Source organism: Pleurodeles waltl, chromosome 3_1, assembly GCF_031143425.1.
Source record: "Pleurodeles waltl isolate 20211129_DDA chromosome 3_1, aPleWal1.hap1.20221129, whole genome shotgun sequence".
Lineage (NCBI taxonomy): Eukaryota > Metazoa > Chordata > Amphibia > Caudata > Salamandridae > Pleurodeles > Pleurodeles waltl.
Window position 1 is genome coordinate 348250148 of NC_090440.1, and position 26621 is coordinate 348276768.

The 26621-nt window shown below is 45.3% G+C and overlaps 1 protein-coding gene across 3 annotated transcripts in view; it reads left to right on the top strand.

The window, feature by feature from the left end:
• SLC12A1 (solute carrier family 12 member 1) overlaps positions 1 to 26621 on the top strand; it is a 372378-nt gene that overhangs the window by 293374 nt on the left and 52383 nt on the right. For all 3 annotated transcript variants that reach the window (XM_069222497.1, XM_069222494.1, XM_069222496.1), the window contains exons 22-24: positions 6708 to 6833; positions 10735 to 10846; positions 19587 to 19673. In XM_069222497.1, coding sequence (XP_069078598.1) covers positions 6708 to 6833; positions 10735 to 10846; positions 19587 to 19673 — 325 coding nt within the window. The remainder of the gene's footprint in view (positions 1 to 6707; positions 6834 to 10734; positions 10847 to 19586; positions 19674 to 26621) is intronic.

The window sequence follows — 26621 nt, forward strand, 5'->3', positions numbered from 1 at the left end:
CCCTCTGCCACCGCATTGAGTACTTGTGTCTGAATAGGACCCCATGATTTACCCACCACTTTAAACGCATCAACAGGAATTCCATCAGGTCCTGAAGCCTTTTCCCTTGCATTATGCTCTAAAGCAAGGACAATCTCTTCTAAGGTAAGATGCAACGGGATATGCTTCCTATTCACTCCCCTCTTGTCCATTACCAGCTGATCATCCCTTTTGTTAGAGTAAAAAATGGCTGAAAAGTGGGTGACCCATGTTTTATAAGAAATAAAGGAGGTAGGTTCGGGAAATGAATAGCTTTTTAAAAAGGGGCCTTTACTGTGCTCCAGAATAGTATTTTATCCCTTGTTTCAGCAGCCCAGGCCAGGTTTAACCAAGCCTCATCTTGTAATGCCCTTTTCCTAGTGGCTAATATCTGGCTGTGGTTATTAAACAGTTGTTTAATAACCCAATAGTCCCTGGGCAATCTATGCAAGGCAGTTCTCAGAAGTTTGGTGGCGTTGGTACATGAATGATCAAACCACCCATGGTTCTTTAATTTACTTGGTCTTAGAGGATCTTGTAAGAAATGTTCTCATTGATCCAGTAACCTTCCCAAAGGCACACAATAGCCTATCATGGTCAACAACCTCACCAAAAGAACAATTTAATTCAGCTGAGTTCATAACTAACAACTGATGCAACACACTACAAGGGTATATCCGTGTCTATTTCACACGCATGCCATTGGGACTAACTGGGCTAACATTTATATTGCATGTGGAGCCTTTAACATTCTTAGCTTGTATAAACAGTGGTTTAATTAATGGATTATGATCACTCATTGCCAGTCTAATAATAATAAGTGGACAAGCTAAGTTACTAGCAGAGGAGGAAATCAAAGCATGGTCAACAATAGTATGGGCACCTCTGCCCATAAAGGAAGGGATCTGTTCCCCAGCCTTCGTGCATCTAATCTATAGCAATATAAGGTTATATTTAAAAATCAAGGAATTCAGTGCTTTCCCATAATTGTTGTGTGGAAAATGGGAAATTCCTACCCCCTCAACATTTGTTACGCCACACACCCATCTTGTGGGAATAGGACATTTCTGAATATTAAAATCACCTGCCCAAAAGATAAAGTATTCAGAATGAATTAGGTGCAGGAATGTTTCCAAAGCTACATCGAGGGCATAAACAGTGATATGGGAGGAGTCAAATAAGTTATTATAAAAATTGACCACCACAACATCGGGACCACTACCAGATGATAACCAGAGGAACTAGGAGAGAGGTGGAACAGATATCGACCTTCTGATCTTAACAGACAACAGGTTTGATATTAATATCTGCACACCCCCTTTAGTCTGCCCAGCTGGGTATGGTATGGAAAAAGAAGAAAATCCTTCAACCTGGATTGGATACACACACCAGGTCTCCTGGATGCAAGTTATTACACAGACGGAGATGATGTGAAGCAAATTCGGAGAACTGAGCTCATTTTGAAGCCCATACACATTTCAGGTAACACAATTTCATAATCCTTCGTGGGCCTGATGGTTGACTTCCAGTGGTAAATCAGGATGGGTAGGCATGATTGAATTGGCATGCAAATTTGGTTGTTGACAGTGAATAAAAACCAGAGCTGCAGATGTGATCATCCTTGAGGAGTCAAGGCTAAATGGTTGCACGACCTGGCAGTCAATCCTCCCTTGTAACTTCCCATGTTGTTAGAACAAGGGGATTCTTCTTCATTAGGGAGTCAATCCACACTGGCTATGGAATCAAAATGGTTAGAAACAGAGACATTATACACATCAGAATTACTCATAGTGGTGTAAGAATCACAATCATTTGCTTGTGGTATACAAACACATTGATTCTGCAAGGAAGGATTCACCTCTTGTAGGGGTAGGGTTTTTACTCGACTGCCATTCTCTCCGGACGCTAAACTCGGATCTGTTATAGACTTATCATGGTCTAAACCTTAACTTCTTTCTGGGACCTCGTGAGAGTCAGGACTTCCACTCGATCTATATTTTACATCAGTGTGACGTTTTGCAAGAATTGGGAAAAAAAGTTATTACCTTAGTAACGTATTATTTGTGCCTTGAAAAAGTAAATTTTTTGCCGAAACACGCGTCAGCTGTTGTTGGTTTTGAATCATTCATTGGCTGTGGTTGGCTTTGAATCGCCTCATCTGTTGCGGCTATTGATGGTGTTTGAACCGCTTCATCTTTTGTATGATATATGTGTCTGGATGAGACCTACTTATCATGGAAGAATAAATAAGAAAAATATGGACTGTTTGGGATGTGCCGTGGTCTGATCATTATTCACCTTGTGTAGATATCTTAGTTTGTAAAAAAATATCCTAGTGGCAACAAAACAATGTTTGCCTCTGTTAGCTGCTTAGTCGGGTGCTCAAAAAGCAAGCTTTGCACAAGAGAGTTGAAGTTAATAATAATAATACTGTCGCCTGGGAGAAGGAAAGTCCCTGTACCGTACAAGCCAATTCAATATTTTGTTACATAATTCTTCCTGTGATTCCCTTGGTTCCTTGCACAAAGAAGGGACTCCACCCAAAATTGCCATATAGGGGCAGGAGGGAGGTTTACTACAGAACGACTAGAGGTGCTGGAAAATTCATTGTCCCAAGTATTCTCTAAGGAAGCTACATTGTCCTGCCAGGCCTTTTCCAACAAATCCCATTATGTAGTATGCGTAAAGGCACAATTCTGAAGTTGTTTAAAAGTTAAATTTTATGGAGTTTGACAAGAGATTTCCCGTGTGGATCTAGCCGGTAACACATAACTGGCAGTAGAGATATGATTACATTGACTAGGATCCTGAACCTGGTGGACCCTAGAGGCCAAACTTGGAGCCTGCACCACTAAATGCTGTAGTTCCTTGATGTCATCCAAGTTATGCTCTATGGCTGCCAAGCCATGTAAAATAGTTCAGATAAAATGATGTCCTTAATTTTGACAAAGCAATCCTCTAGCAAGTTTACTACTCATGGAGGTCTGGCCCCATAGCCCTCCTCCATATCCTGCACAGATGATGTAAAAGGTTGCGTCATAACAGGAGACATGGGGAGAGGTTAGTTTGAGTGGCAGCCTCCATAGATTTGTGCCGAGCCATCCATCTAGGCAGTTTGGCGGTCACAGTCAGCTGAGGGCTGTCTACTGGGGGGCAGGGTGGATAAGCTGCTGAAACTTACCCACTATTAATTTGAGACAGGTCACTCAATGAATCCCCCCAAATGATTAGTAGGAAAAGGGGCTGCATTGCCATCTGATACAGCATCACACCAAAGGGGCAGTTTATGGTAACTCAATTTCAGTGAATATAACCCCCAGAGCTTTCTGTAGCATCAAGTCACTCGAGGTGAGTTTGACTAGAGGGGTTGTATGGAAGATACTCCTGCAACCTTTCTCTAACCCATCACTGTATGCAATTTTGTCAGGGTGCAGGCAGCAAGAGAGAAACAACCAAAAGAAATAAACAATACCTCTGGGATTGTAGGCGGAATTGGGGGTGGACCAGCTCAGCCTCCTCTAGGCGTGGACAGGTGCGTCCCACACTTCAGGCTAATGGAGCGACCTATATATCGCGGTGTGTCCCCCATCATCGGTACCTCAAGGCATGTGGCAGGATGTGGCTTGCAGTCCCTACAACAGCAACCCCACCCCGACAACAGAAGCCCCATATTTATATCATATCAAGTATCATCTTTGCCGTCTAGTGGTCATTATAGTCTGAGAGTAATCTTTTAAATCACTTACTCTTTTTTCCAATTTAGATTTTCTGCTACTTTCTAACTCAGAATACAATCCAATATTAAATGTTGATTTTCTTTTTTGATATTTGTTTCACCAATCATTGAAAATAGCCAGTGAGCATGTGGAGAATAGATTAATTTTCTGCCTAAAGTGTTAGAGGAAATGTCCCTGCTCAACGTCTGAGCCTCAAAGCAATTGAAATAATTTGTAACATTTTCTTTTCTCCTATTTCCTATCCTTTGTGTATTTGTTTCTCTTCCCCAGGATACATTTCCCAAATGATATTTACAATCCAATTTCCATTACCAGTGTTTCTAATGTCCAATTAGAAATGTACCTTTACATTACTCAAAAAATTGGGTTACTGGTTAAGGGAATGAAACCTTACTCAATCAGCAACCACAATCCTTGTCAGGGAGAAGTCACAAACAAACAAAAATAAACCTATGCTCAACCCTCTGGGAGCTTGGCACAGAGCAGTCAGGCTTAACTTAGAGGCAACATGTAAAGTAATTATGCAGTATTTCACAACAGTAAAAGTGAAAACCACACAAGAAAAACCCCACACTGATTTAGAAAAACGGATTAAATTTTGATAAATGGAACAAGACCAAAAAGACAAAAATCCGATCACTAGAACCAGAGCTATGCAATTTTAAAGATTCAGTGAATATAGTGCCAAAAAGAACAAAGCGCCAGCTGTGGTTCTCTGGTTGTGCCAGACCGGGACAAAGTCACAAGTTCAGGCCAAGTGCAATGGAGCTTGGGTGGCTGCAGGGACCCAGTTAGGCCAGCTGAACAAGATTACCAATGATCCAGATTGCGGAGAGTTGTGAGGTCCCACGTCGAATGTGGTGCACAGCCGAGGCGATGCAAGATCCTACTTGGAGATGCGCCACACAGCATTTGCTCTGAGGGGCAGCAAGGCTACAATGCAAGGTCCTGCATCATCATCATCGAGGAGGCTCTCAACGAGGGGGCTTATGATGCAAAGTCCTGCATTAGCGATGTGCCACACATTAGCTGGTTCCGAAGAAGCTGCGGGGCTTACAATGTGGAGTACTGCATCATTGTTGAGAATGCCACCGATGAGGGGCTTGCAATGCGAGGGCTGTGGGCTGTGAGGGTGATGCAAAGTCCTTGCAGCAGGAAAGACCATGCAGCAGAGACAATGTGTTGGTTGTGCCACACAGTAGGCAAGATGCATCAGTTCTGCTGACTCCATACAGAGTACCTTTGGGCCTAGTTCCAAGGATCCAGGACAAGGGTAGTACTATTTTGCGGAGTAGGACTCATATTTACAGAGCCTGAGTGCTGGTTACAAGAGACTAGTCCTTGGAGTAACTCTAGTGGCCCCTTGTATAGGTTGCAGGTCCACTCCTCACCCAGGCAGCAGGGCAGTACAGCAGGGAAGCAGTCCTTCAGAGCAGCAATCCATCAGAGTGGCAGTCCTTTCTGCAACACAGCAGTCCTTTTACCTGGCAGAGTCTTCCACAGGTCTAGAAGTGTATTGAAGAATTAATGTCTGAGGTCCAATATTTACACCTGGTTCCATCTTTGAAGTGGGAGAAGCTTCTAGTGCTCGGATTTCCTACCTCCCATATCCTGTCTCCAGAATAACTAGAGGGGTATGCAATTCTATGTGTGAAGGAAGGACACAGACTATTTAGTTTTACGTGGGGCTATGCCCAGCTCCTCCCCACCATGATGCCAGTGATGTACCATCCAGGCACCCGTAAACTCTCTATTTTTTGTGGCTGTCTGAGAGGAATATGCAAAGACAAACTGCCAACTACACCAAGTCATGCGACCCAGAGACATGCTGCGGGCACTAAATGGCTGAGGCAGGAAAATAGCAACTTTCTAAAAGTGGCATTTTCAAAATGGTAATTCAAAATCCAACTTTACCGTACAGGGTATTTTTCATTACAGGTCCAAAGACACCAGCATGAACATATTACCTGTTCTGATTTGGAAGCTAACATTATTAGATTAAATAAGATAACCCCAATGCTATCCTATGGGAGAGACAGAGCTTTCAAAAGTAAAAAATGATTTTAAGAGTTTTTCACTTTCAGGACATGTAAAACTTAAAAGAACATGTCCTACTTTCTTAATACACTGCACCCTGCCCTATAACTTCCCTAGACGGGCATATATATTATAAAGGAAGGTTCAGGTCTGGCAAAAGGCTGATTTTTGCCAGGTCGAAATGGCAACTGCAATGGCAGGCTGGAGACAGGTTTGCATGGATACTTACTTACTTCAGGTCCACTTGTAGCATTTAATTTACAGACCTGAGGGTCCATGAAGTACTGCTCTAATAGGGACTTATGAGTAAATTAAATATGGCAATTTGGGCTTAAGCCAGCAGTACCATGTTTTAAGGAGAGAGCACATGCATCTTAACAGTAGTTGGCAGTGGTAAGGTGCACAAGGCCCTAAGCCCAACAAAATAGAGATCAGACAAATTTGGGAGAGTAAGGCAAAAGTTCAGAGAAAGACCACTTTTAGACTGGCAGGTCTAACAATTATCAAATTCCAAATTCAGCCATAAGGTGAGTTATACACTTTCTTAATGACTTTAAAGTTTCGTACTGTGAACAATGACCCTCTGGCATAACCATACCTTGAAGTACCACAGATTTCCAACAGACCCGTGTGAAAATAACTTTTATTAAATTATTAATTAGACATTTTAAACATGAAAGCAAGATGGGAATAACATGGAGAATGTGTAAAAATGGAGAGCGTAGTATTTTCAAAAGCATGCTTTGTACTTCTGCTAGAAAAACAGGGGCATGTTAAGATGAAGACTAAATAAATGCTGAAATATTTGCTTTTCTACGCAGACCTTTCCATTTCCTTTTTAGAATTTTTTTGACATTTAAATTGCATGACAGTTCAAACCAAATAATATCAATATCCATTTCTTTTCCTTTATAGATGTCAACTCAGCTCAATCTATGCATGTTGGCGAGTTGAACCAGAGGCTTGTGGAAGCAAGCACTCAGTTTAAGAAGAAGCAGGGGAAAGGCACCATTGATGTATGGTGGCTGTTTGATGATGGAGGTAAACAATCAAGGTTTCACCAGAGAGATACATATGTATAGCTAAGTGGGTTCACAGAAAACTAACATGCTAACTCTGTATCTAGCTTCCCTGCCGAGGGGCTCTTGAAGCAAAGCATAAGCCATAATTACTCTTAAAAGTAAGACAAGTCTTTTGTGTGATCTGGGTAAATCTTTGAGTCTGAACTTTTTTTTAATTTAATTGTGTGGGTTGCTGTATTTATGATGGAAATGCTGCGTGGCTCAACTAACATTTTACACTCAGTCACATATTAACTTAACATTGCATTAATGTAAAATGGGTATTGTGAAACATGGAGCTGTAACTAGGTCCCGATGTGCAATGTAAAACCTCAGAAATAGTTGAAACCATGGACCTTTTGTATGATTTTTTTTCCATATCCAAGGCTGCACTGTCAAAGGGCAGGCCTGTGAGGAAAAATAATATGATGAAGTTATCAAAATGACATTGTGGGTCGCACATATATTTGTGACTACCAAAGTCAACATTGTGATGCCCTTGAGATTATACAACACCACAGATTGGACTTTAACCTAGTTCCAATGGGAGAATAATTTGAAGTTCTATTAGTACAAATTGTTATCATAACACTTTTTAACAAGTGCCTTTTTGTTTACACTCAAACATCTTCAATAACAAGGTAGTTTATAAGTGGAAGATATGTATCCCGCCTATTCTGAAGAATTGTCAAACTCCAGTAGGGCACAAAAGAGGCAACAAACATGCCAACACACAATATCTGAAGGGTCATAAACATGTATGTTTTGTGAATAATGCCAAATGGAGACAGCAGTAAACAGGGCATTAGTCTGCCTTAGGCAAATGTTAACTATCTAGGTCCCTCTCAAATAAGAGGGTAGAAGCAGCTACCAAACAATCAAATGAAACTGTACAAACTCAGCCCTGAAAACAATAACACAACAAAGAGTCACTCCTTTATCAACAAACATTTGCAATGTAATAGGTGTTGCATATGGTTGAGAAGCAGGGATGACGGAAGAGAAGCAGGGATGATGGATGAGAAGTAGGGATGATGTATCATGGATGAGAAGCAGGGATGATGGATGAGAAGTAGGGATGATGGAAGAGAAGAATGGATGATGTATGATGGATGAGAAGCAGGGATGATAGATGAGAAGTAAGGATGATCTAAGAGAAGCAGGGATGATGGATGAGAAGTAGGGAGAATGTATGATGGATGAGAAGCAAGGATGATGGATGAGAAGTAGGGATGATGGATGAGAAGTAGGGATGATGTATGATAGATGAGAAACAGGGATGATGGAAGAGAAGCAGGGATGACGGAAGAGAAGCAGGGATGATGGATGAGAAGTAGGGATGATGTATCATGGATGAGAAGCAGGGATGATGGATGAGAAATAGGGATGATGGAAGAGAAGAATGGATGATGTATGATGGATGAGAAGCAGGGATGATAGATGAGAAGTAAGGATGATGGAAGAGAAGCAGGGATGATGGATGAGAAGTAGGGATAATGTATGATGGATGAGAAGCAAGGATGATGGATGAGAAGTAGGGATGATGGATAAGAAGTAGGGATGATGGATGAGAAGTAGGGATGATGTATGATGGATGAGAAACAGGGATGATGGAAGAGAACCAGGGATGATGGATGAGAAGTAGGGATGATGTATGATGAATGAGAAGCAGGGATGATGAATGAGAAGTAGGGATGATGTATGATGGATGAGAAGCAGGGATGATGGAAGAGAAGCAGGGATGATGGATGAGAAGTAGGGATGATGTATGATGAATAAGAAGTAGGGATGATGTATGATGGATGAGAAGTAGGGATGATGTATGATGGATGAGAAGCAGGGATGATGGAGGAAAAGTAGGGATGATGTATGATTGATGAGAAGTAAGGATGATGGATGAGAAGCAGGGATGAGAAGTAGGGAAGTGAAGTAGGGATAAGGAGTGAGGAATGAGGATGTCCCAAAATGGATGTTGTAAGAAGGAAGTAAGAAGCCGTCGGCCGAACATTAAAACAAATTCATGGTTACTTGTTTATGGTAGCTGGGGCGTCCAGACAGAAACAGAGATGCTCGGAGCATTTAATAACATCCGTGTGAACTTGCACGTGTAGCAATGATTTCTAGAATAATAAATACGACAATGCATTGAGCAAGGATTAAGGCCCATATTTATACTTGATTAGCTCTGCATTTGCGCCGCTTTCTGATGCAAAAGTGGAGCAAACTTACAAAATACAATTGTATTTTGTAAGTTTGCGCTGTTTTTGTGTCAAAAAAGACACAAATGCGGCACTAAAAAGGTATAAACATGGGCCTAAATCTGTAGCAAATTGTCATTTCTCTACCTCCTCTACTTCCACAGCGAGAATTGGTCCAGCAACTGGGTGAGAGTCCTATTTTAACTGGCATCATTGTATGTTTTTGGTGAAGGAATTAACAGTCTGGGTAATACATTATTTAATGACTTTAGTGATGTTTTTGTGTACACACTGTACCAAGGCCCACACTAAGGGGAACTGGTAGGCACACATTGTTGCCAAAGGAAAACAAAAAAATGTCATTAATGTCTGTACAATGGTCCTTTTTTAGGCATACCCTACTGTATTGAATTAAAATGGCTATAGCCCCGATGAAGATCTTGCAGAATAATTGTCCCCATGGAGATCGAAATGCACTGGTTTGGCTAAAAGAGTGCTTATGTGCATGAGTGCTAAGAGACTGAACCTTTATGTGTTCAAGGACACAATACGACATCAGGGCAGGGGACCCACCTTAACAACTCCCTCCCAACCCCTTGATCACCACCTTTCCGGCACCAGTGCGGCCCTCAGTCACACCACTGAGCAAACATTTTGGCCCCTGGGCAAATGTTTGCGAGTACCCAGGATATAGAGTATTCAGGACATCTGGCTCCCTCTTAGTTCACTAATGGCACTGTCAGGAGGACGGGAGTCGGGGCAGGAATGTTTTTAAGTTAATGTTTAAAAACTATCACTTTTAATAAATAGATCTTGATACAGTGACATAATCTGATGTTCTAGGGTGAAACGATTCCCTATGTTAAAGAAATACATTTTTTTTATTTTGAAGAGGTTCTATATTATTTTGATGAGATGCTCTTGCATGATTTATAACCCTAATATTTTCGGGTCACAGCACGAGCCCTTAAAGCCAAGCCAGTACCTTGTGGTGGGCCTGGCTCAGTCCTGTCTGATGATGGCAAATGTGAACTACAAACTATGCAGGCGCAACGGTGGGGAACGGGGATCTCTGCTGTGTGCATCTGATCTCTGCTGTGTGCATCTGCGAGAGAGTCCACTGAAATGACTTGGTTTTTAGTTTAGTTAATTAGGAATTTCAGAAAATAAAGAATAACGGAATTCATATGAGGCAGTAAAGTTGAGAATGAAGTTCAGCAACACTGATCAAATAAAATATGAAGAAGTTGAGCTATATTATTTTATTTGCTTTTTTGTTTTTATAAATTAAGCACACTATTACTCTGGGTGCACTAGCGAAAATATGAAATAGTAAATACATTTTAAAAAATCGTTTCTATGTGGCAAGTTAGATCGTGTCTGGTTTTGTGAGGATAATTGACAAGGATATGTTCTCAATAATTTTTAATCCATCAGTGAGTAAACATTGTCTGAAAGAAAAAAGGACAACTTTTCGAGTCTCAAGAAATACATGGAAAGATGATATTTGTGGACAATGATTTTCTTTTTCAAGCCTAACGTTAACAGTCCACTTACATGTTTAGATGTTGTACTATGAAATCTACATCAACATTTTTGAATGTAATAATTACCAGAAGGTCCAAATGCACTTTCTCATTTATTTACTGATTGTGAATTCTGTCTGTTGATGCTTATTTGTAGGCTTAACACTGCTCATCCCTTACATTCTCACTACCCGAAAAAAGTGGAAGGATTGCAAACTGAGGATCTTCATCGGAGGAAAGGTTCACCGCCTTGAAGATGACAAACTGGCGTAAATATACTTCATGTTTGCTGCTGTTAACAGCCCTTACATTAGATTGCAACATATCTAAAACATACTGTCATGTAGTAATTTAATGAACTGCTCATGTAAGCAAATGCCTTACAACAGATGGATGTACGATTAGTTATTTTATATGTATTGGTTTGCATTTCCATATTTTTTCATATCCTGTTGGGTGTGGCAATAGGACAGAAAGATGCTGCACTATAGTTTATCAACCCAAAGCTTAAGTGATAAAAACACTTTTTAACCAAAGGTTCTAAGTAGTGAAGAATATTTTACAGGTACATATATATTTGCGACTAAGTGCGATAGAATTCATGTGCAAAAAGTGAACAAAACACCTCCAACCCAAGGTGGTAAAATATGAGGAATCCGTATAGAAAAACAATATTTCTATTTGTATCTAGAAGTATCTATGTATATTTGTGTATACATGCATGCATGCCATGTATGCCATTAAAGCCAAAACGTCTACTTTTGTATTCACTTGCAAATATTCACTTACTAAATAATATATAAAAACGTACCTAAAGTGATGTGGGCAAATTTTGATCTGTCTAATCTATGACTCTAGAGGTGTTCACATAATAAAGTAAATATGATGAAATGTATGCCTATATGTTGATGGTGTACTAAAATGGTGACTTACCAATATCCTAACCTATTATGTATGTGCAGTGTTAGGAAAACAAACGGTGCAATGCATATTTTTCTCACACTAGTATATTTTTCATGTAACATGAATGGTACGCATTACTGCATGCTCCTTTTTAAAAATTGACACATTTCAACACCATTTACATCAGAGCCCTATTGGTTTATGTTAGAGGTTTTCAGAAAAATGCGGGAAGTGCATATCTACATGCATGTAAATTCACTAAAAATTAACAATGTATGAATGAAAACCACTTTTGAATGTAAAGGCCACATGTACAAAGCCTTTTTGTGGACGCAAATGAGCTGATTCGCAGAATCGGCCCATTTGCAAACACAAAAACGCTTTCTGAGATGTACAAAGTCCTCTTTGCAATTCAGTAACCTCTTACCGAATTGCAAATTGGGTTTTAGAAAGTGTTGTGTTTAGGGCGTCCCTTCCTTATGCCGAATCACAGGGGTATGTGTGAATATTTTGGGACGGAAATGCGTTCGCAAAACATTCACATTTGACCACTTACCTTAAGTAGGTGGGAATCCATTCACAAATGGGGAGGGGTCACCAAGGGATCCCTTTCCCTTTCTGAATGTTTGTAAAACATTTTTAAGAGCAGGCAATGGTCCCACGGCCCACCTGTTCTTAAAAAGTGAAAAAACAACACGTTTTTTATTTAAGAGCAGTCACAGACATGTTGGTCTGCTGACCCTAGCAGACCATCATCCCTGTTATTTTAGTAATTCCCAAAGGGTCACAAACCGAAACCTACCTCATTAATATTCATGAGCTAGGTCTACTTGCGGCTCATTGGGAATCGCAAAATGTGCCAGACACATTTATACATTGGTGTTTGTGATTACCAAATAGCAAAACGTAAATTTTGCTTTTGGTAATAGCAAACAATTACCTCAGTACATGTGGCCCATAATTCTCTGGCCACTCCTCTTACAGATTGGGCACACAAAGATCCCATTTATCAAGTACCTTACAGCGGATCACATTGAAGTCCTCAAAAAGTTCGATCACATCTCCCCAAACATAATGGAACTACACTGTCATCCCCTTCAGGCTCGCTTTGTCTTCGGTACCAGTTTTGTCAGCTACAAAGCCCCCAGACACTAAGGGGGTGATTCTCATTGAGGCGGGCGGCAGAAGCCGCCCGCCTCGCGGGAACCGCCATATGGCCGCTCCGCGGTCGAAAGACCGCGGAGCCCATTCAGGCTTTCCCGCTGGGCTGGCGGGCGACCGCCAGGAGGCCGCCCGCCAGCCCAGCGGGAAACCCCAACCCACGAGGAAGCTGGCTCCGAATGGAGCCGGCGGAGTGGGTATGTGCGACGGGTGCAGTTTGCACCCGTCGCGTATTTCAGTGTCTGCATTGCAGACACTGAAATACACAGTGGGGCCCTCTTACGGGGGCCCCGCGGCACCCCCTACCGCCATCCTGTTCCTGGCGGGAGACCCGCCAGGAACAGGATGGCGGTAGGGGGTGTCAGAATCCCCATGGCGGCGGAGCGCGCTCCGCCGCCATGGAGGATTCCCCCGAGCAGCGGGAAGTCAGCAGGAGACCGCCGACTTTCCGCTTCTGGCGGCCGCCAGGGTCAGAATGACCCCCAAAGACTTGCATTAAAGGCCCAGGAGTTATCCACCAAGGGCAGATGGTAGTACACAAGGAGCAAAGCCATCACCTGACTGGAAACAAAAATTATAAAAAAGAGTAAACCAGAAGACAATCTCCGTTTACGCTCCCATGATCTGGAGATCTGTGAACATCAGAAAAGCCTCTACTTTCCTACAGTTAAAAAATAGCCTAAACTCATGCCTACATAGAACATCATACTGATATACTTTAAGATCCACCACCCATCACGGTCCAAATGTGTGTGGGGAGTCTCTCCCTCCGCCCCCTCCTATATAGTAGGGCTGCATAACTCTGTGGTCCCATTGCGTCTCTGTCCACTCTTATTGCTGGTTCATGTTGGTCTGCATAAACTCAGTCTTTTATCACAATCAATTGAGTTAAAAATTAAGTAGGTCCGGGACAGCCGGCTCGCCATCATACACCCCCTTTAGGAGCTTTTGGAGGGCTATCCACAATCTGCTCCGATGCAGCAGATAGATTTCATGATCTTCATTGCGGAAAAAGTCTGTAGGTGTTGGGAAAGGTGTGTTCTGAATGGCATTTAAAAATTGCGGCAGTGCCATCATCTTATAGAGGTAAGCTTTGCCCATGATAGCTAGAGGCAGGGACCTCCAATGGATAACACTGCAGCAGAACCGGGCTAGAAGGCCATAGAGGTTCCTTTTCAAAATGTTTGTACTGTCCAGAGTGACATATATACCTAAGCAGGTAAAGCCCCTGAAAGCCACAGGAATACGATTCCACATGGGCACAGCTGGCACCCCAGTCCTCAGTGGGAAAATATAAGATTTATCCCAATTGATGCAGTATCCAGCATAGTCACCAAAAATATGGAATATCTGGAGTACCCTGTCAATTGACAGGGCGGGCCACTAGGGGTACAATAATATGTCATCTGCATATAAGGATATGCATTCCTCCCAGTCCCCTGTGCCAACCAAACCCTGTATCAGAAGATCCTAACATACCCAGGCTGCCAGCGGCTCAAGGGAAAGTGCAATAATCATTGGTGATAATGGACAGCCCTGTCAGTGTGCTGTTCACTCTCACCCTCACCTGGCCAAACATACAGGAACTTCACCAAGCCAGAATAGTTTAGGCCAAAGCCAAGACACTGGAGACCTGCAAAAAGGTATGTCCATTCTATACTATCAAATGCCACTCATGCATCTGAGGACATCACTACTGCTGGATCCGCATCATCGTCCTGCGTCATATGAAGCACTCTGTACAAACATCTCAGGTTGAGTCTGGTGTCCCTGCATCCATGAATACGGATTGGTACAGATGACTCAAAGTAGTGATCACTTTCCAGAGCCTAGCTGCCAGGATCTTGGCCTTGACATTGAGCAGGGAGAGGGGCCTGTAGGATGTACAATCTGTCAGAGTGTTACCCTTCTTGGGAATCACTATGAGGATAGTTCCCCTCCTACTCCAAGGCCCCTTGAAACATCTCCGGGAGGTGCTTGACTATCCTACTGGGCATGCCTTTATAGAGTTCGAAAGGGAGCCCATTTGGGCCCGCTGGCTTCCCCATCGTGAGCTCCGCAATGCCATAGCCACTTCATTCGCCATGAGATGACTGTCAAAAGACTCCCTGTCTTCAATAGTAAGGGGTTGGAGATGAATGTCCCTGAGGACCTTCACACAGTCTACATGTGCCATTGTGAAGGTGGAAGTTTATATCTTCTCATAGTAGACCCAAATGGGTCTGGTATTTCAGTGCCAGTATGTCTCGCCCATCCCAAAGTGGTCATGTATTTCTAGTACCCAGTTCCTGCCCTGGTCTCTTTTCTCTAACCATGCTAGCAATTTACTAGCCTTCTTGTCCACATTGTACGAGTGACACTGGGTGGCCAAGGTATAGGCCCACGCCACCTGCTCCACCACTTCAATTAACTTGTACGGCTTAAGGTGGAGCCACTGTCTGAGGGTCAGGTTGCCCTGTGTAAGGAGACAGAACTCCATGTCCTGTATGTTGCGCATAAAGATCCCCAGGGAGGATCTCTGCTCACTCTTCCTTCCAACTATCATTGAGAGTGTGTGTCCCCAGATCATCATCTTGTATACCTCCCATACATTACAGCCGAGGCCACTGATCCCACATTTTCCTGATAATAATGTCCGGTTTGCTCTCAAGAGCTTTGTACTTCAGATACCAGGGATTGATCTAACGCACAACTCCCCCTGGACGTCTGGCTGTAGAATGTCACCCCAACCGAGGAATGATCAGATCAGAGCACCTTATGCACAGCATTTTCAAACATGTGTGCATGTATGTGTTGTGTAAAAAGATGGTCTAGCCTAAAGAGGCTATTATGCACTGCCAACAAGTAAGTGTATTGATGTTCAAGAAGATTGTAACCCTGCCAAAGGTCCACCATTCCAAGGGCCATCAGGAATGCTACTAGAGGGTTGGTTGTCTCTATTGATGTAGTCTGGTGTAGCCAGTCTTGCAGGGCCCACTATGGCGTTCATAACTCCCCCTATGACAAGTATTACGAGTGGCATTCCCACTACCAGAGTGCCTTAATCAGCTTATGTCTGTGCTTGTAGTCGGGGTGGGGCATTCACGGAGCAAATGTTCAAAACAAGGCCCTTCCCACATCCCTACCTGATGGGTCATCCCTCTTGAGTCCGTTGTGTAGCCTGCATCTGCCACCATTGTAAACTCATACCTGGCACAAGCATCTCATGGGAGGACCTCTGGTCCCTCTTCCTACCTACAATCATTGAGAGTGAGTTTCCCCTGATCATTGTCTTGAATGCCTCCCATACATCACAGCCGAGGCCACAGATCCCACATTTTCCTGAAAATATTTGGACACTTCCCGAAGTTTGTCTCTCAGGGCCTTGTCCTTCAGATACCAGGGATCGATCTACAGCACCACAACTCCCTCTGGGCGTCTGCCTGTAGAATGTCACCCCAACCAGGGAATGATTGGATATACCCCACACCTAAGCACTGCATTTTGAAACCTGTGTGCATGTATGTGTTGTGTAAAACGTTGGTCTGGCCTAGAGAGGCTATTATGTGCCACCAAGAAGTAAGTTTATTGATGTTCAAGCGCATTGTGATCCTGCCAAAAGTCCAACAGTCCGAGAGGCGTCATGAATGGCATTAAAGGCCTGGTTGTCTCCACTGATGCAGTCTGGTGCAGCCTGTCTGTTTCAGGGTCCTCTATAGCATTCATATCTACCCCATGATAAGTATTCCGAGTGGCATTCCCAATACCAGAGTGCTTAAATCAGCTAATGTCTGTGCATGTAGTGGGGGGGGCGGGAGCATTTATAGAGCAGATGTTCAAAACTCTTGAGACCGTTGTGTAGCCTACATCTGCCATCTGTATAAACGGATACCTATCGAATGCCTTATATTTATTGCCCTTAAGGTGCATCTCCTGCAGCAGTATAATCTCTGGGGAGGGCATCTTTAGGTATTGCATTATCATTGCCCTCTTGATTTTTCTCCCTAGACCATTTATGTTCCAGGTCAAGACATTTAACTTTTTTTCATTGGACTGCTGTAAAGAGAAGGAAGGCAGTGACTGTCTGTCATCACTGGCCATAGGAAATCAGGCAGCAGTAGCGCTGCAAGCCCTCATTTCCCTTCGGGTCCCCATCCTTGCCAGATGTATCTGCACTGTAGACCAACAAAACCTAACCATCTGCACACTCAATAAAAACAACTGAAAAGTAACCCAACTCCTCCCCCAGCCAACCTGCGAGGCAGGCTCAGAGCTGTCCACCACCCCAACATGCAGAGTGCCTGTCACCCCAGTGACATCAAATTTGAGCATTAGGTGTGGCTTGAGCTGCCTAAGAAAAAAACATAGATTGAGCAAAAGTTATGACATTCCACTTTCGTTTTCATTTTTCTTATTTTAAGTAAAAACCCCAAGAGTGCCCCTTGCCCCATTCCGCAGGGTAGGGGTGGACTGTGTTTCATTCAATACAATGCACCCCCTGAAGGGGGAGCAAGGAACAAGGTTAACACCCCTCGCCCTGATTTACTTACAAACAAATCCTCCTCTGTAGTGTCCTGGGAGCCCGGGATTACTCCTCCCCAAGAATCTAGTGTTCATTGCGCCAAGCAACTTTCTACTCAGTCATTCATGGCTCAACTGCTCTTTGCAGTGTCCTGCATCAGTTGCACCAACTTCATCCCACCATCGTCCCTCTCCTCCATTCCTCCACCACTTTACCTTTAGGTGGCACATGCCCTCCAACCAGCCCCATGCCTCTACAAGCATCGCAAAATGCCCGGCCTTCCCTTCAGCTATGACATGCTGCTTGGTGGGGAACAGCATCATATATTTCAATTCCATGTTTTGCAATGTGGTTTTGACTTCCATGGAGCTGCGCTGCTGCCTCTGTACATTTAGCATGTAGTCCCGAAAGAAGCAAATTGATGTGTTTTCATAGTGCACATCTCTATGTTTTTGGGTGGCCTCCAGGGTAGCATTGTGGTCCCTCTGATTGAACACTTTCCCAATAATAGTCCTTAGTGAGGCCCCAGGCTTAGGAGGAGGGATCGCACCCTGTGTGCCACTTTAATTGGGAAGAAGCAAGAGAGTTGTTTTGGTCTGTGTGTGAAAGTAATGAGGTCCTCCAAAAAGAGCTCTAGCCTGGTTCCCTCCACATTTTCTGACACCCCATCACACGGCTGTTATTTCTCCTCACTCTTCCTTCCTTCCTGATCCTCAAACTTTGCTGCCACAAGAGTGTGTTCTTTCTCCATGCTTTGAGGTTTCCCTTCAAGTACTTTCATCTTCTTTGTAGGGAGACAATGTCTGTTTCTGCCATGGACTTTTTGTCTGGTAGTTTCTTGAGCTCCGCTGTAAGGAGAGTGAAATCCACTATAACAGCATCTAGCTTGGGTTCAAGCAAGCCTTTCAGATCCCTGACTGGAGCCATTGTCTTACTCAATGAGGGTTCACGGGTGGGCAGCACCTCCCCTGTGGCGCGGCCCCTACAGTCCGTCTGTCACGTTTCCCTCTGTGTAGCACCAGCATCGAAGTCCCAGACTCGTCACTGTCACTGCAATAGCATATTTAGCTATTTTATTCAGTAGCGTTTGTTTGAGGCCTCAACACCCAACCATGTCTGTCAGCCATCTGTTGTGTGCTGCTGGGGGTCCCGTCATCATCTTTGGGGCTCCTGTCCGCCGCATGTGACAGTGTCTCCCACCGCTCCTCCAAGGCTCCTGTGTGAAGAAGTTGCATCTTTACTACTCAGTATTCATAAGGCCAAGGGCCCCAGAGGCGGTACAGAGACAGTGTGGGTAACTTGAGGTGAGGGGGGAATCCTACTGGTGTCAGTCATCGCACGTAGGCCCCCCCTCCAATCTCTGTACTAGAGCATGATGGCTTCTCTGCATATCAACTGGACCCAATGAGGGCCCAACCTCTCTAGAGGTCCTATCAGGGAACCCCCCTGACTAGAACCTGTTCCTGCTGCCTCTTGCAGACAGACTTAAGTCATACATCTGGTTCCACCCCACCCACAGTGCTCCTTTCTCTGCTGCAGTTTCTCTGGATCAGGCCCCCGGGTTCCCAATTATAGGGCCTCTCCCAGTGTGGCTCCTGGGTGTCCCCACCCCTCTCCAATCTCAAGGAACAGGGTTACCGTTCACCTCGCTTAGGCCACAGCCGAGTCCAGGGTCGCCTCTGCCTGTTGCTAGGGCCTCTCCCACACAAACGCTGTTGCAGGGTTTTCTCTGCGGTCACCACCAGGCCGTAGGCCCAGCTCTCACACTTCAGGTCCACTACAGGCCTGCCGCCCTTATTTCTGTTTGCTTTTTCAGAGCCTCACTACTTCAGTGTCCTTTCCCTTTCTCTCAGGGAAGGCTGCACACAAGGGTCGTCGAATTCATGACCAGATTAGGGTTGATTGTAATTTTGGCGATGGAGCCAAATTATGGCACAACCATCTTCTCCAGCGCTAAGCCACGCCCATGGGATCACCTAATATAGTGATGGAGATCATGAATATAAATATCAAATAAAAATGCAAAATAGTATATAGTATATAGTAAGAATACCAGATTAAACTAATCAATATTGATTTTCCTTCGTCATCCAGATTCATGATCTTGGTGTCATACAATTTCAGCGGAAAGCAGTTAATTACTTCATGAACCTTTCAACCATCATCAGTGCCTAGGGATAACCTAGTTGTGTAATGTATCTATAAATGCCTTATTCATTAATTCAATCACTTATTTGCATTATAAATATTCTTCATTAAAAACTTTTACTTGTCATACAGCAGAGCATGCACAGGGAATACAAGTAGAAAACACACAAACACAAAATTAGGAGTTCATTTGGCAGTTAAACATTTACTGTGGAGATATTGTTTGCATGTGTTTGTTACTGTAATTCAGTGAGCAGTTGTATTAATCATATTCAAATGTACTTTTTTGCTTTCAGGATGGCTTCACTTCTTAACAAATTCAGAATAAAATTTGCAGAAATTCACATTATTGGGGATATCAATAATAAACCAAGCAAAGAAAGGTATGAATTTTTGATAAAGTGCATCACACAACGATTTAACATGAGAGATCAATTTTAACATGTTATCTCCTGTAAACTACCATTTCAAATGCATTCACTTACTAACGAAGTTCTATACCGTTTCAAAGGACATGGCTATTTTAGGGTTTTATTCATAAATGCTGCTATAAAATATCATAATAGAGGACTGAACTGTGTTTATCTGGAATTAATGGCTTTGCGATTGATTATGCGAAAAAGGTTTAAGTCTCACATTTTAGGAATGGAGTTTAGCTCTATTGCCATCATGTGATGTTTTAACTGGGGTGCTGTTGAAAAATCATTCAAGTATAAACATGCAGTGCCTATCAGTAACACGTTTTCAGCAAGTCTCTTATTTTAACCACACAACATTGCAAAAATGTATTGCAGGGGACGCACTGTGCCTGCATTGAAATACAGATACTGTTTTTTTTGTTTTTTTAAAACTTTATTTTCAGATTTTCACTCATAGTATTGGAATGTAAAACAATCACAAAATCTAAAACAAACATATAGGCCTTCATTATAACAATGGAGGTAAAAAACACCTACTGCCGCTAAAATACCGTCACTGCGGCTACCATCTGTCCGCCATACTATGATCACTGCCTGACTTCTGCCACAAGAAGGGAGGAAATCTGTCAGTGATCGTACTGGCGGATGGTGGTAAGCTGGCACTGCTACCACCAGCACCGCCATGCCAGTACATCGCCGCCAGCCGTATCATGACCTGTGATATGGCCTGGTGGTGTTCTGCTGGCGGGGCTCTACTGGCAGAAGCAGCGCCCCTTCCCGTTCCCTGCCGGAAGCCCTCCTCGGCCAAGGTAAGTCGGGCTTCAGATGGGGGGTGTGGGAGGGTGGGGGTGTTGTATGCGCATTTCTGAGTGTGTGCATGAATATGTGACTGTATGTGTGAATGCATCTGTGTGTTGTGTTTGCGTGGTTGTATGCGTGTGAGTAAATGCATGTAAGAATGGTAAAGTAAGTGCATGTCTGCATGTCAGTGTGATCGCTGTAAGAATGTGTGCGAGCATGTCTGGAAGTATGCATGTATGAATGCATGTATGCCAGTGTGAGTGAGTGGGTGTATGCGAGGTGCGTGTCTGCGTGTGTGTGCGTGTGTGGGGGTGTGGGCGGTGAGTGTGAGGATCGGAGGGGGTGGAGTGTGTGTGTGGATAGGATAGGGGTGAGGTGAGTGTGAGGATCAGAGGGGGAATTCCCTAACACCGGTAGGGCCTACCACCATGGTTTTGGTGGTGTTGCTAACGCCACAAAAACCATGGTGGTAGGCAGGCTCATAATGCTGCTGGCGGTACTATGCCAGCCGCCGGGCTGGAGATTGCCATCTCCGGCCCAGCGGCCGATACCGCCATGGCGGTATGAGTGGAGAATCTGCCATTCTCATAATGTAGCGGTATGTTCCGCTAGCCTGTTGGTGGTGCTACCGCCACATTTCCACTAACCGCCGTGGTCATATTGACCCCCATAGTGCCATAGTATGAGTGTCTGTTACATATTGGGGGTGAGGGATTAGGAGTTCTGAGCTCTCAGGAGTAATTCACAACAGCCATGTCAATGTGGACTTCTGCAGCACATGCTGTTCCTCTGCACCCCTCACTTTATCAAGTCTTTCTGAATGTTCTAATTGTGGTTTCCCATCAAACAAATGGCTACCCTTCTTTTAGCCACCCGCAGGGCCAGCTGGGTCTGTTTGTAAGGGATCTTCCACACCTTGGGCCTGTATCACTCCCAAGAGACAGGGCATGGAGGGACAGTGTGAATTGTAGCTCCGTGGCAGCTATGAGTTTTGGAATAATCTCTCTCCAGAAATCCTGAACATCATTGCATGCCCACGCCAGGTGTAAGAACGTAGCCCCCTCTTCTCCACATCACTGGCGCCCCTGGCACAGTCTATCTCATTCAACATATATGGTCTGACATAGGTAAGCTGTAGGTAGTTACAATGTAGGAGTTTAAACCTATTATTGCATGATATGGTGCAGACCAGTTCCAGAGCTCGTCCCCAATCCAGATCAGAAAGCAGTTCCCCTAATTCTTACTCTCACGCTGTACATGCTGCGCTCAGAGCAGTCTGCCTGTCACTATGGAACGCTTTATAAAACAGGGATATCTGACAGAGACTTCTAGTTGCAGATTCCTTGCCTTAGAATTTTCCCTCAGGTGTCAGATTGGATCCAGAGATTTTTTCTTTGAACAATATCCTTGCGCATTGGCAGGTGGTGTCGGTCCACTCCACAGGCATTATTGGCGTCGTAGTCACCGTGATGACGTTGGGAGTAGTACATAGACGCTTCCTCAGCGCAGTGACGTCAGTTCTTTTCTTTCTGCGCCATGCGCTTATCCAGGGAGAGCTACCCTAGTCTCCTTTTGACCGATTTTGAGTCTTTTGTCGAGTTTTTTGGTGAGTTTTTGCCACGTCGCGATGTCCCAAAGACCGGTTACAAGCCATGATCCGTATCGGGTCTGTTTGTGGTGCTTGGAGTGTGACCACAACCTGAAGTCATGCTCCGAGTGCAGGGCCATGCACTTGAAGGCCTTGACGGAGCGGTCCCTCAAGCTCACGGCGGCCCGGCGCTCAACTCCACGTAGGTCCTGGTTTCGCTCAAGGAGAAGGTCTCAAGACCTCTCGCAGAGCCACCACCATTCTTCTTCCTCCAAGTCTTTGGGCCCAGGTAAGAAGAAGAAGTCTAAGTGGTCCCGTCACCCTCCGACGTCACCCCGTTGCTCAGCTGATGCGACGCTTGAGACCTCCTTCTTCGGAGTCTGCTTCTGGATCCGCTCCGTGCTTCCCTGAGTTTCCGGGAGCCGGAGCAACCCCTGCCCAATTGAAAGAGTTTTATGAGGCCATGCGCCTCATTCTTGGGCAGGCCGACCCCGATACGGTGCCTTTGGGCCTAAGGGGTTTAGTGGGGGGGGCCCTTTGTGTTCCGCGCTGGACTGCTTCGGCTTTGGCCCTCGAGATCCACTCCGGACTCCTCTCCCTGATCCGCACTGACGCTGGTTGTACCACTGAGACCTTCCCCAGTGCCGGTTCGTTTGTCGACGCTCCCGATGTCAGTGGGGCCCACCATGGATGTCGACCCAGTCTTCATCCCCTACGACTCGGAGTTGGAATGACATTGGCCGACACTGTCTCTGTCTTCGATGGGGCCTACTCACCCCAGGTCAGATTCTGACCCTTTTTCTTATGGGTACGAATTCGGGGAAGGATTGGAGGGGTCCCCGGACCCTTATGAATACCAGTATGACCCTAATTTGGACTGGGCACGGGAGTTGGGCGTGGCCAGTGGCCTGGACACTTCTCCAGATACTGGCATACTGTCTCCTCCTACCGTGGTTACAGCGGAGGGAGCAAATTAATCTGTGGTGGTCCTTGGCCTTGAACTACCTACTGTTCAGATGAGGTCAAATCTCCTGATAGAGGTGCTTCAACCAGGGGCTTCCACATCTGAGCCCCTTATACCATTCAGTGAAGCCCTCACCGATGTCCTCTTGGGTACTTGGTCCAGACCCAACACAGGGGCTCCTGTGAACAGAACTATAGCACGCCGCCATCGGCCCACCCCGAACGACCCTAAGTTCCTGTCCCAACACCCCACCCCTGAGAGGCTTGTCATCCAGGCCTCCTCTTCTTTGGGTGCATTCCCTTCCCAGCCCCCTGATAGGGAATCAAAAAGGCTGGAACAATTTGGGAAGAAGATGTTTTCTTCCTCCAGTCTTGCTCTGCAGTATGTGAACAAGCATGCCTTTTGGGCTGCTATAACCACTCTCCGTTGGATATGGTTGAGCAAGTTCTGCCGCAGATACCGGAGGAGGCCCGTGCTGTTGTCTCCCGAGCTGTCACCGATTGGAGAGATGCGGCGAAGTTCACTATCAGATGTGGGCTGGGCATGACTAACTCTCTAGGCAGATCGGTTGTGACGACTTGCCTTGAGGTGCCACGCCTGGTTGTTTACATCTGTTTTTTCGAGGTATGTCCAACGGGCCCTTATGGACATGCCCTTTGATAGCTCCTGTCTCTTTGGAGACAAGGCGGACTCAGCTTTGGAGAGGGTCAAGGACTCCCAGGCTACAGCTCAGTCCCTTGGCCTTTCCACTGCCCCTCGCCCCTAACAGTCCACCTTTCGCCCATTTAGTGGCCAAGGAAGGGGGTCCCAGTCGTGTCCCCATCCCAGCCTCCGTGCCACCCATGCTGTTCAGCCGCTGCGTGGCCACGGACGCAGAATCCCATTTGGGCGTGGGACAGGGAACCGGAGGTCTGCTCAGTCCACCCCTGCCCCCGCTGCAGCCTCCAAACCACCTGTCCCACTGGGAATCTATCACAAGGAACAGGTGGGTTTTGCAGATAATTCGAAGGGGCTACTCCCTCTCCTTTGAATCTCCCCTACTAGCCATGCCTCCATCAGTCAGCCATCCTCCGGAGGATCATTTGCCAATTCTCTGCCAGGAAGTCTCAGCTCTCTTGGCCGAGGGAACCATAGAGAAGGTCTCTGCACCAGAAGTAGGTCGTGGTTGTTATTCCTGCTACTTTCTGGTGCTGAAAAGGACAAGGGCTTATGTCCTATCCTAGACCTTTGGGACCTCAATTACTTCCTCAAGAAGGAGAAATTCTAAATGCTCAACCTGGCTCAGGTCCTGTCTGCCTTGGACCCAGGAGACTGGATGGTAGCGTCGGACTTGCAGGACACTTATTTTCACATTCCCATCCTGCTTGCCCACAGACGTGGAAGGTCACGAGCACTATCAGTTTCCCGTGCTCCCCTTCGGCCTTACCAGCGCCCCTCGGATGTTCACGAAAGTGATGGCGGTGTGTTGTAATTTGACTCTTGCTCTAGGCAAGACTGCTGGTTTGAGGATGACAGTACTTATGTTTGTAGGTGACTATACCATTCCTACAACAAGTCGCAACTTTTGTCCTAACCCTTCTGGCTCACAAGCAGTACCTCACCAAAAACCCAAACAGTAAAAGGTGATTTGTGGCAGTCTTTACGCATGGACTCAAGAGTGTGACATCTTAGGGAGTGTCGTGGCTAAGCGGAGATTAACCCTTTCTCACATGAGCAACATGTCTCAATCAAACAAAGGCAATGAAGGCGATGCAGTAAAGTTTTCAATAGGTTTTATTAACAAAACTGCAATCTACGATACGTTGCATGGGCTGCAATGATTAGGATAATGAACAGTGCAAGAACAGAATTGTGAAAATAAGTCATTAGGACAAAGACCCCCACCATCTTGCAATAACATGAAGTGACAAGAGATATGAAATACCCTAGCATGATGAGCCTAACCTAAAGAGAGCTAGGTATGTTAAACCTCATCTGCCAATGCCATGTCCATCAGAAGAGCCCCCCAACCCTTGTTACCTTGGAATGAGGTTTCTAGCTCAGACTCTGTGGGGACACGAAGACTGGGTCAGCGTCAAGGCAATGTGCAGCCTCGATAGCAGTGATGGCATCTGGTCAGAATCCCTTTGATCATCTGTCTGTAAGGTGCATTTATGCAGTTCTACTCGGACCCCTGACGTAGGTCTGTTCCCAAACAATAGATAACAAGACATGCTAGGGGCAGCAATTACATAAACAATTCTTCGAAGGCACAAAGTGGGAAAGTACCAAATGTGAATACCAACATCCATTCTATCTCTGGTGCTGATAGTGACGCGTTAGCAGAGTGGCACTGATAGCAGGAAACTAAAACATTGTCCTAACTAAAAACAATGCAGCTGTCTTGGAAAGATATAATTAAATAATTGCACTAAAACAGAGCAAGCTAAGTAGGGTAAAAGTCACTGGGTGACAGGGGCACAGGTCTGTAAGCCAGAAGGGTAAGCTAACTCCTGCTTCCATTAAAACAAGATAGGATTCACTACACGCTCCCCATTTCCGTAACAAGTATGACACCATTGGATGACACCACCAAAGGCAAATGAACCCAAGCTAAAATGCTCTGGACTAAAACAAGCTAAAATCAATACAAATGGCAAAAAAATCATAGTTAAAAATATATTATAAAAATAGATAAAAACATACAAAGAGATATAGGGGGTGATTCTAACTTTGGCGGGCGGCGGAGGCCGCCCGCCAAAGTTCCCCCAACAGAATACCGCTACACGGTCAGAAGACCGCCGCGGTTATTCTGTGTTTCTCGCTGGGCTGGCGGGCGACCGCCAGAAGGCCGCCCGCCAGCCCAGCGGGAAACACCTTCCCACGAGGAAGCCGGCTCCGAATGGAGCCGGCGGAGTGGGAAGGGTGCGACGGGTGCAGTAGCACCCATCGCGATTTTCCGTGTCTGCAATGCAGACACTGAAAATCTTTTAGGGGCCCCCAGGGGCCCCAGGACACCCCTCACCGCCATCCTGTTCCTGGCGGTCACGACCGCCAGGAACAGGATGGCGGTGAGGGGGTCTGAATCCCCATGGCGGCGCAGCAAGCTGCACCGCCATGGAGGATTCCTCAGGGCAGCGGAAAACCGGCGGGAGATCGCCGGTTTTCCGTTTCTGACCGCGGCTGTACCGCCGCGGTCAGAATGCCCTTGGGAGCACCGCCAGCCTGTTGGCGGTGCTCCTGCGGTCCCCGGCCCTGGCTGTCAATGACCGCCAGGGTCGGAATGACCCCCATAATGACCATGACACGCACAGCAGGCCAAAGTAGGACAATAAATGCAAACTTTGGATTTGGTAATGTAAGCCAATCATCTAATCTATTTAACAGTAGTCATGATCTTGAAGAGCATCTTCAAAGCCATTGAATGGAAAGGACCTCAAGAAAGAGGCCACATCGTCAGATGATAGATCGATGAAAGGATTTGCAGATGGATCCACGGAGCAGTAGTGCGTAGCAGTCTCTTGGGCAGGTCCACCTGCAGGAGTGGCACGATCCACAGCACCGAAAAGAGCTAGATTGT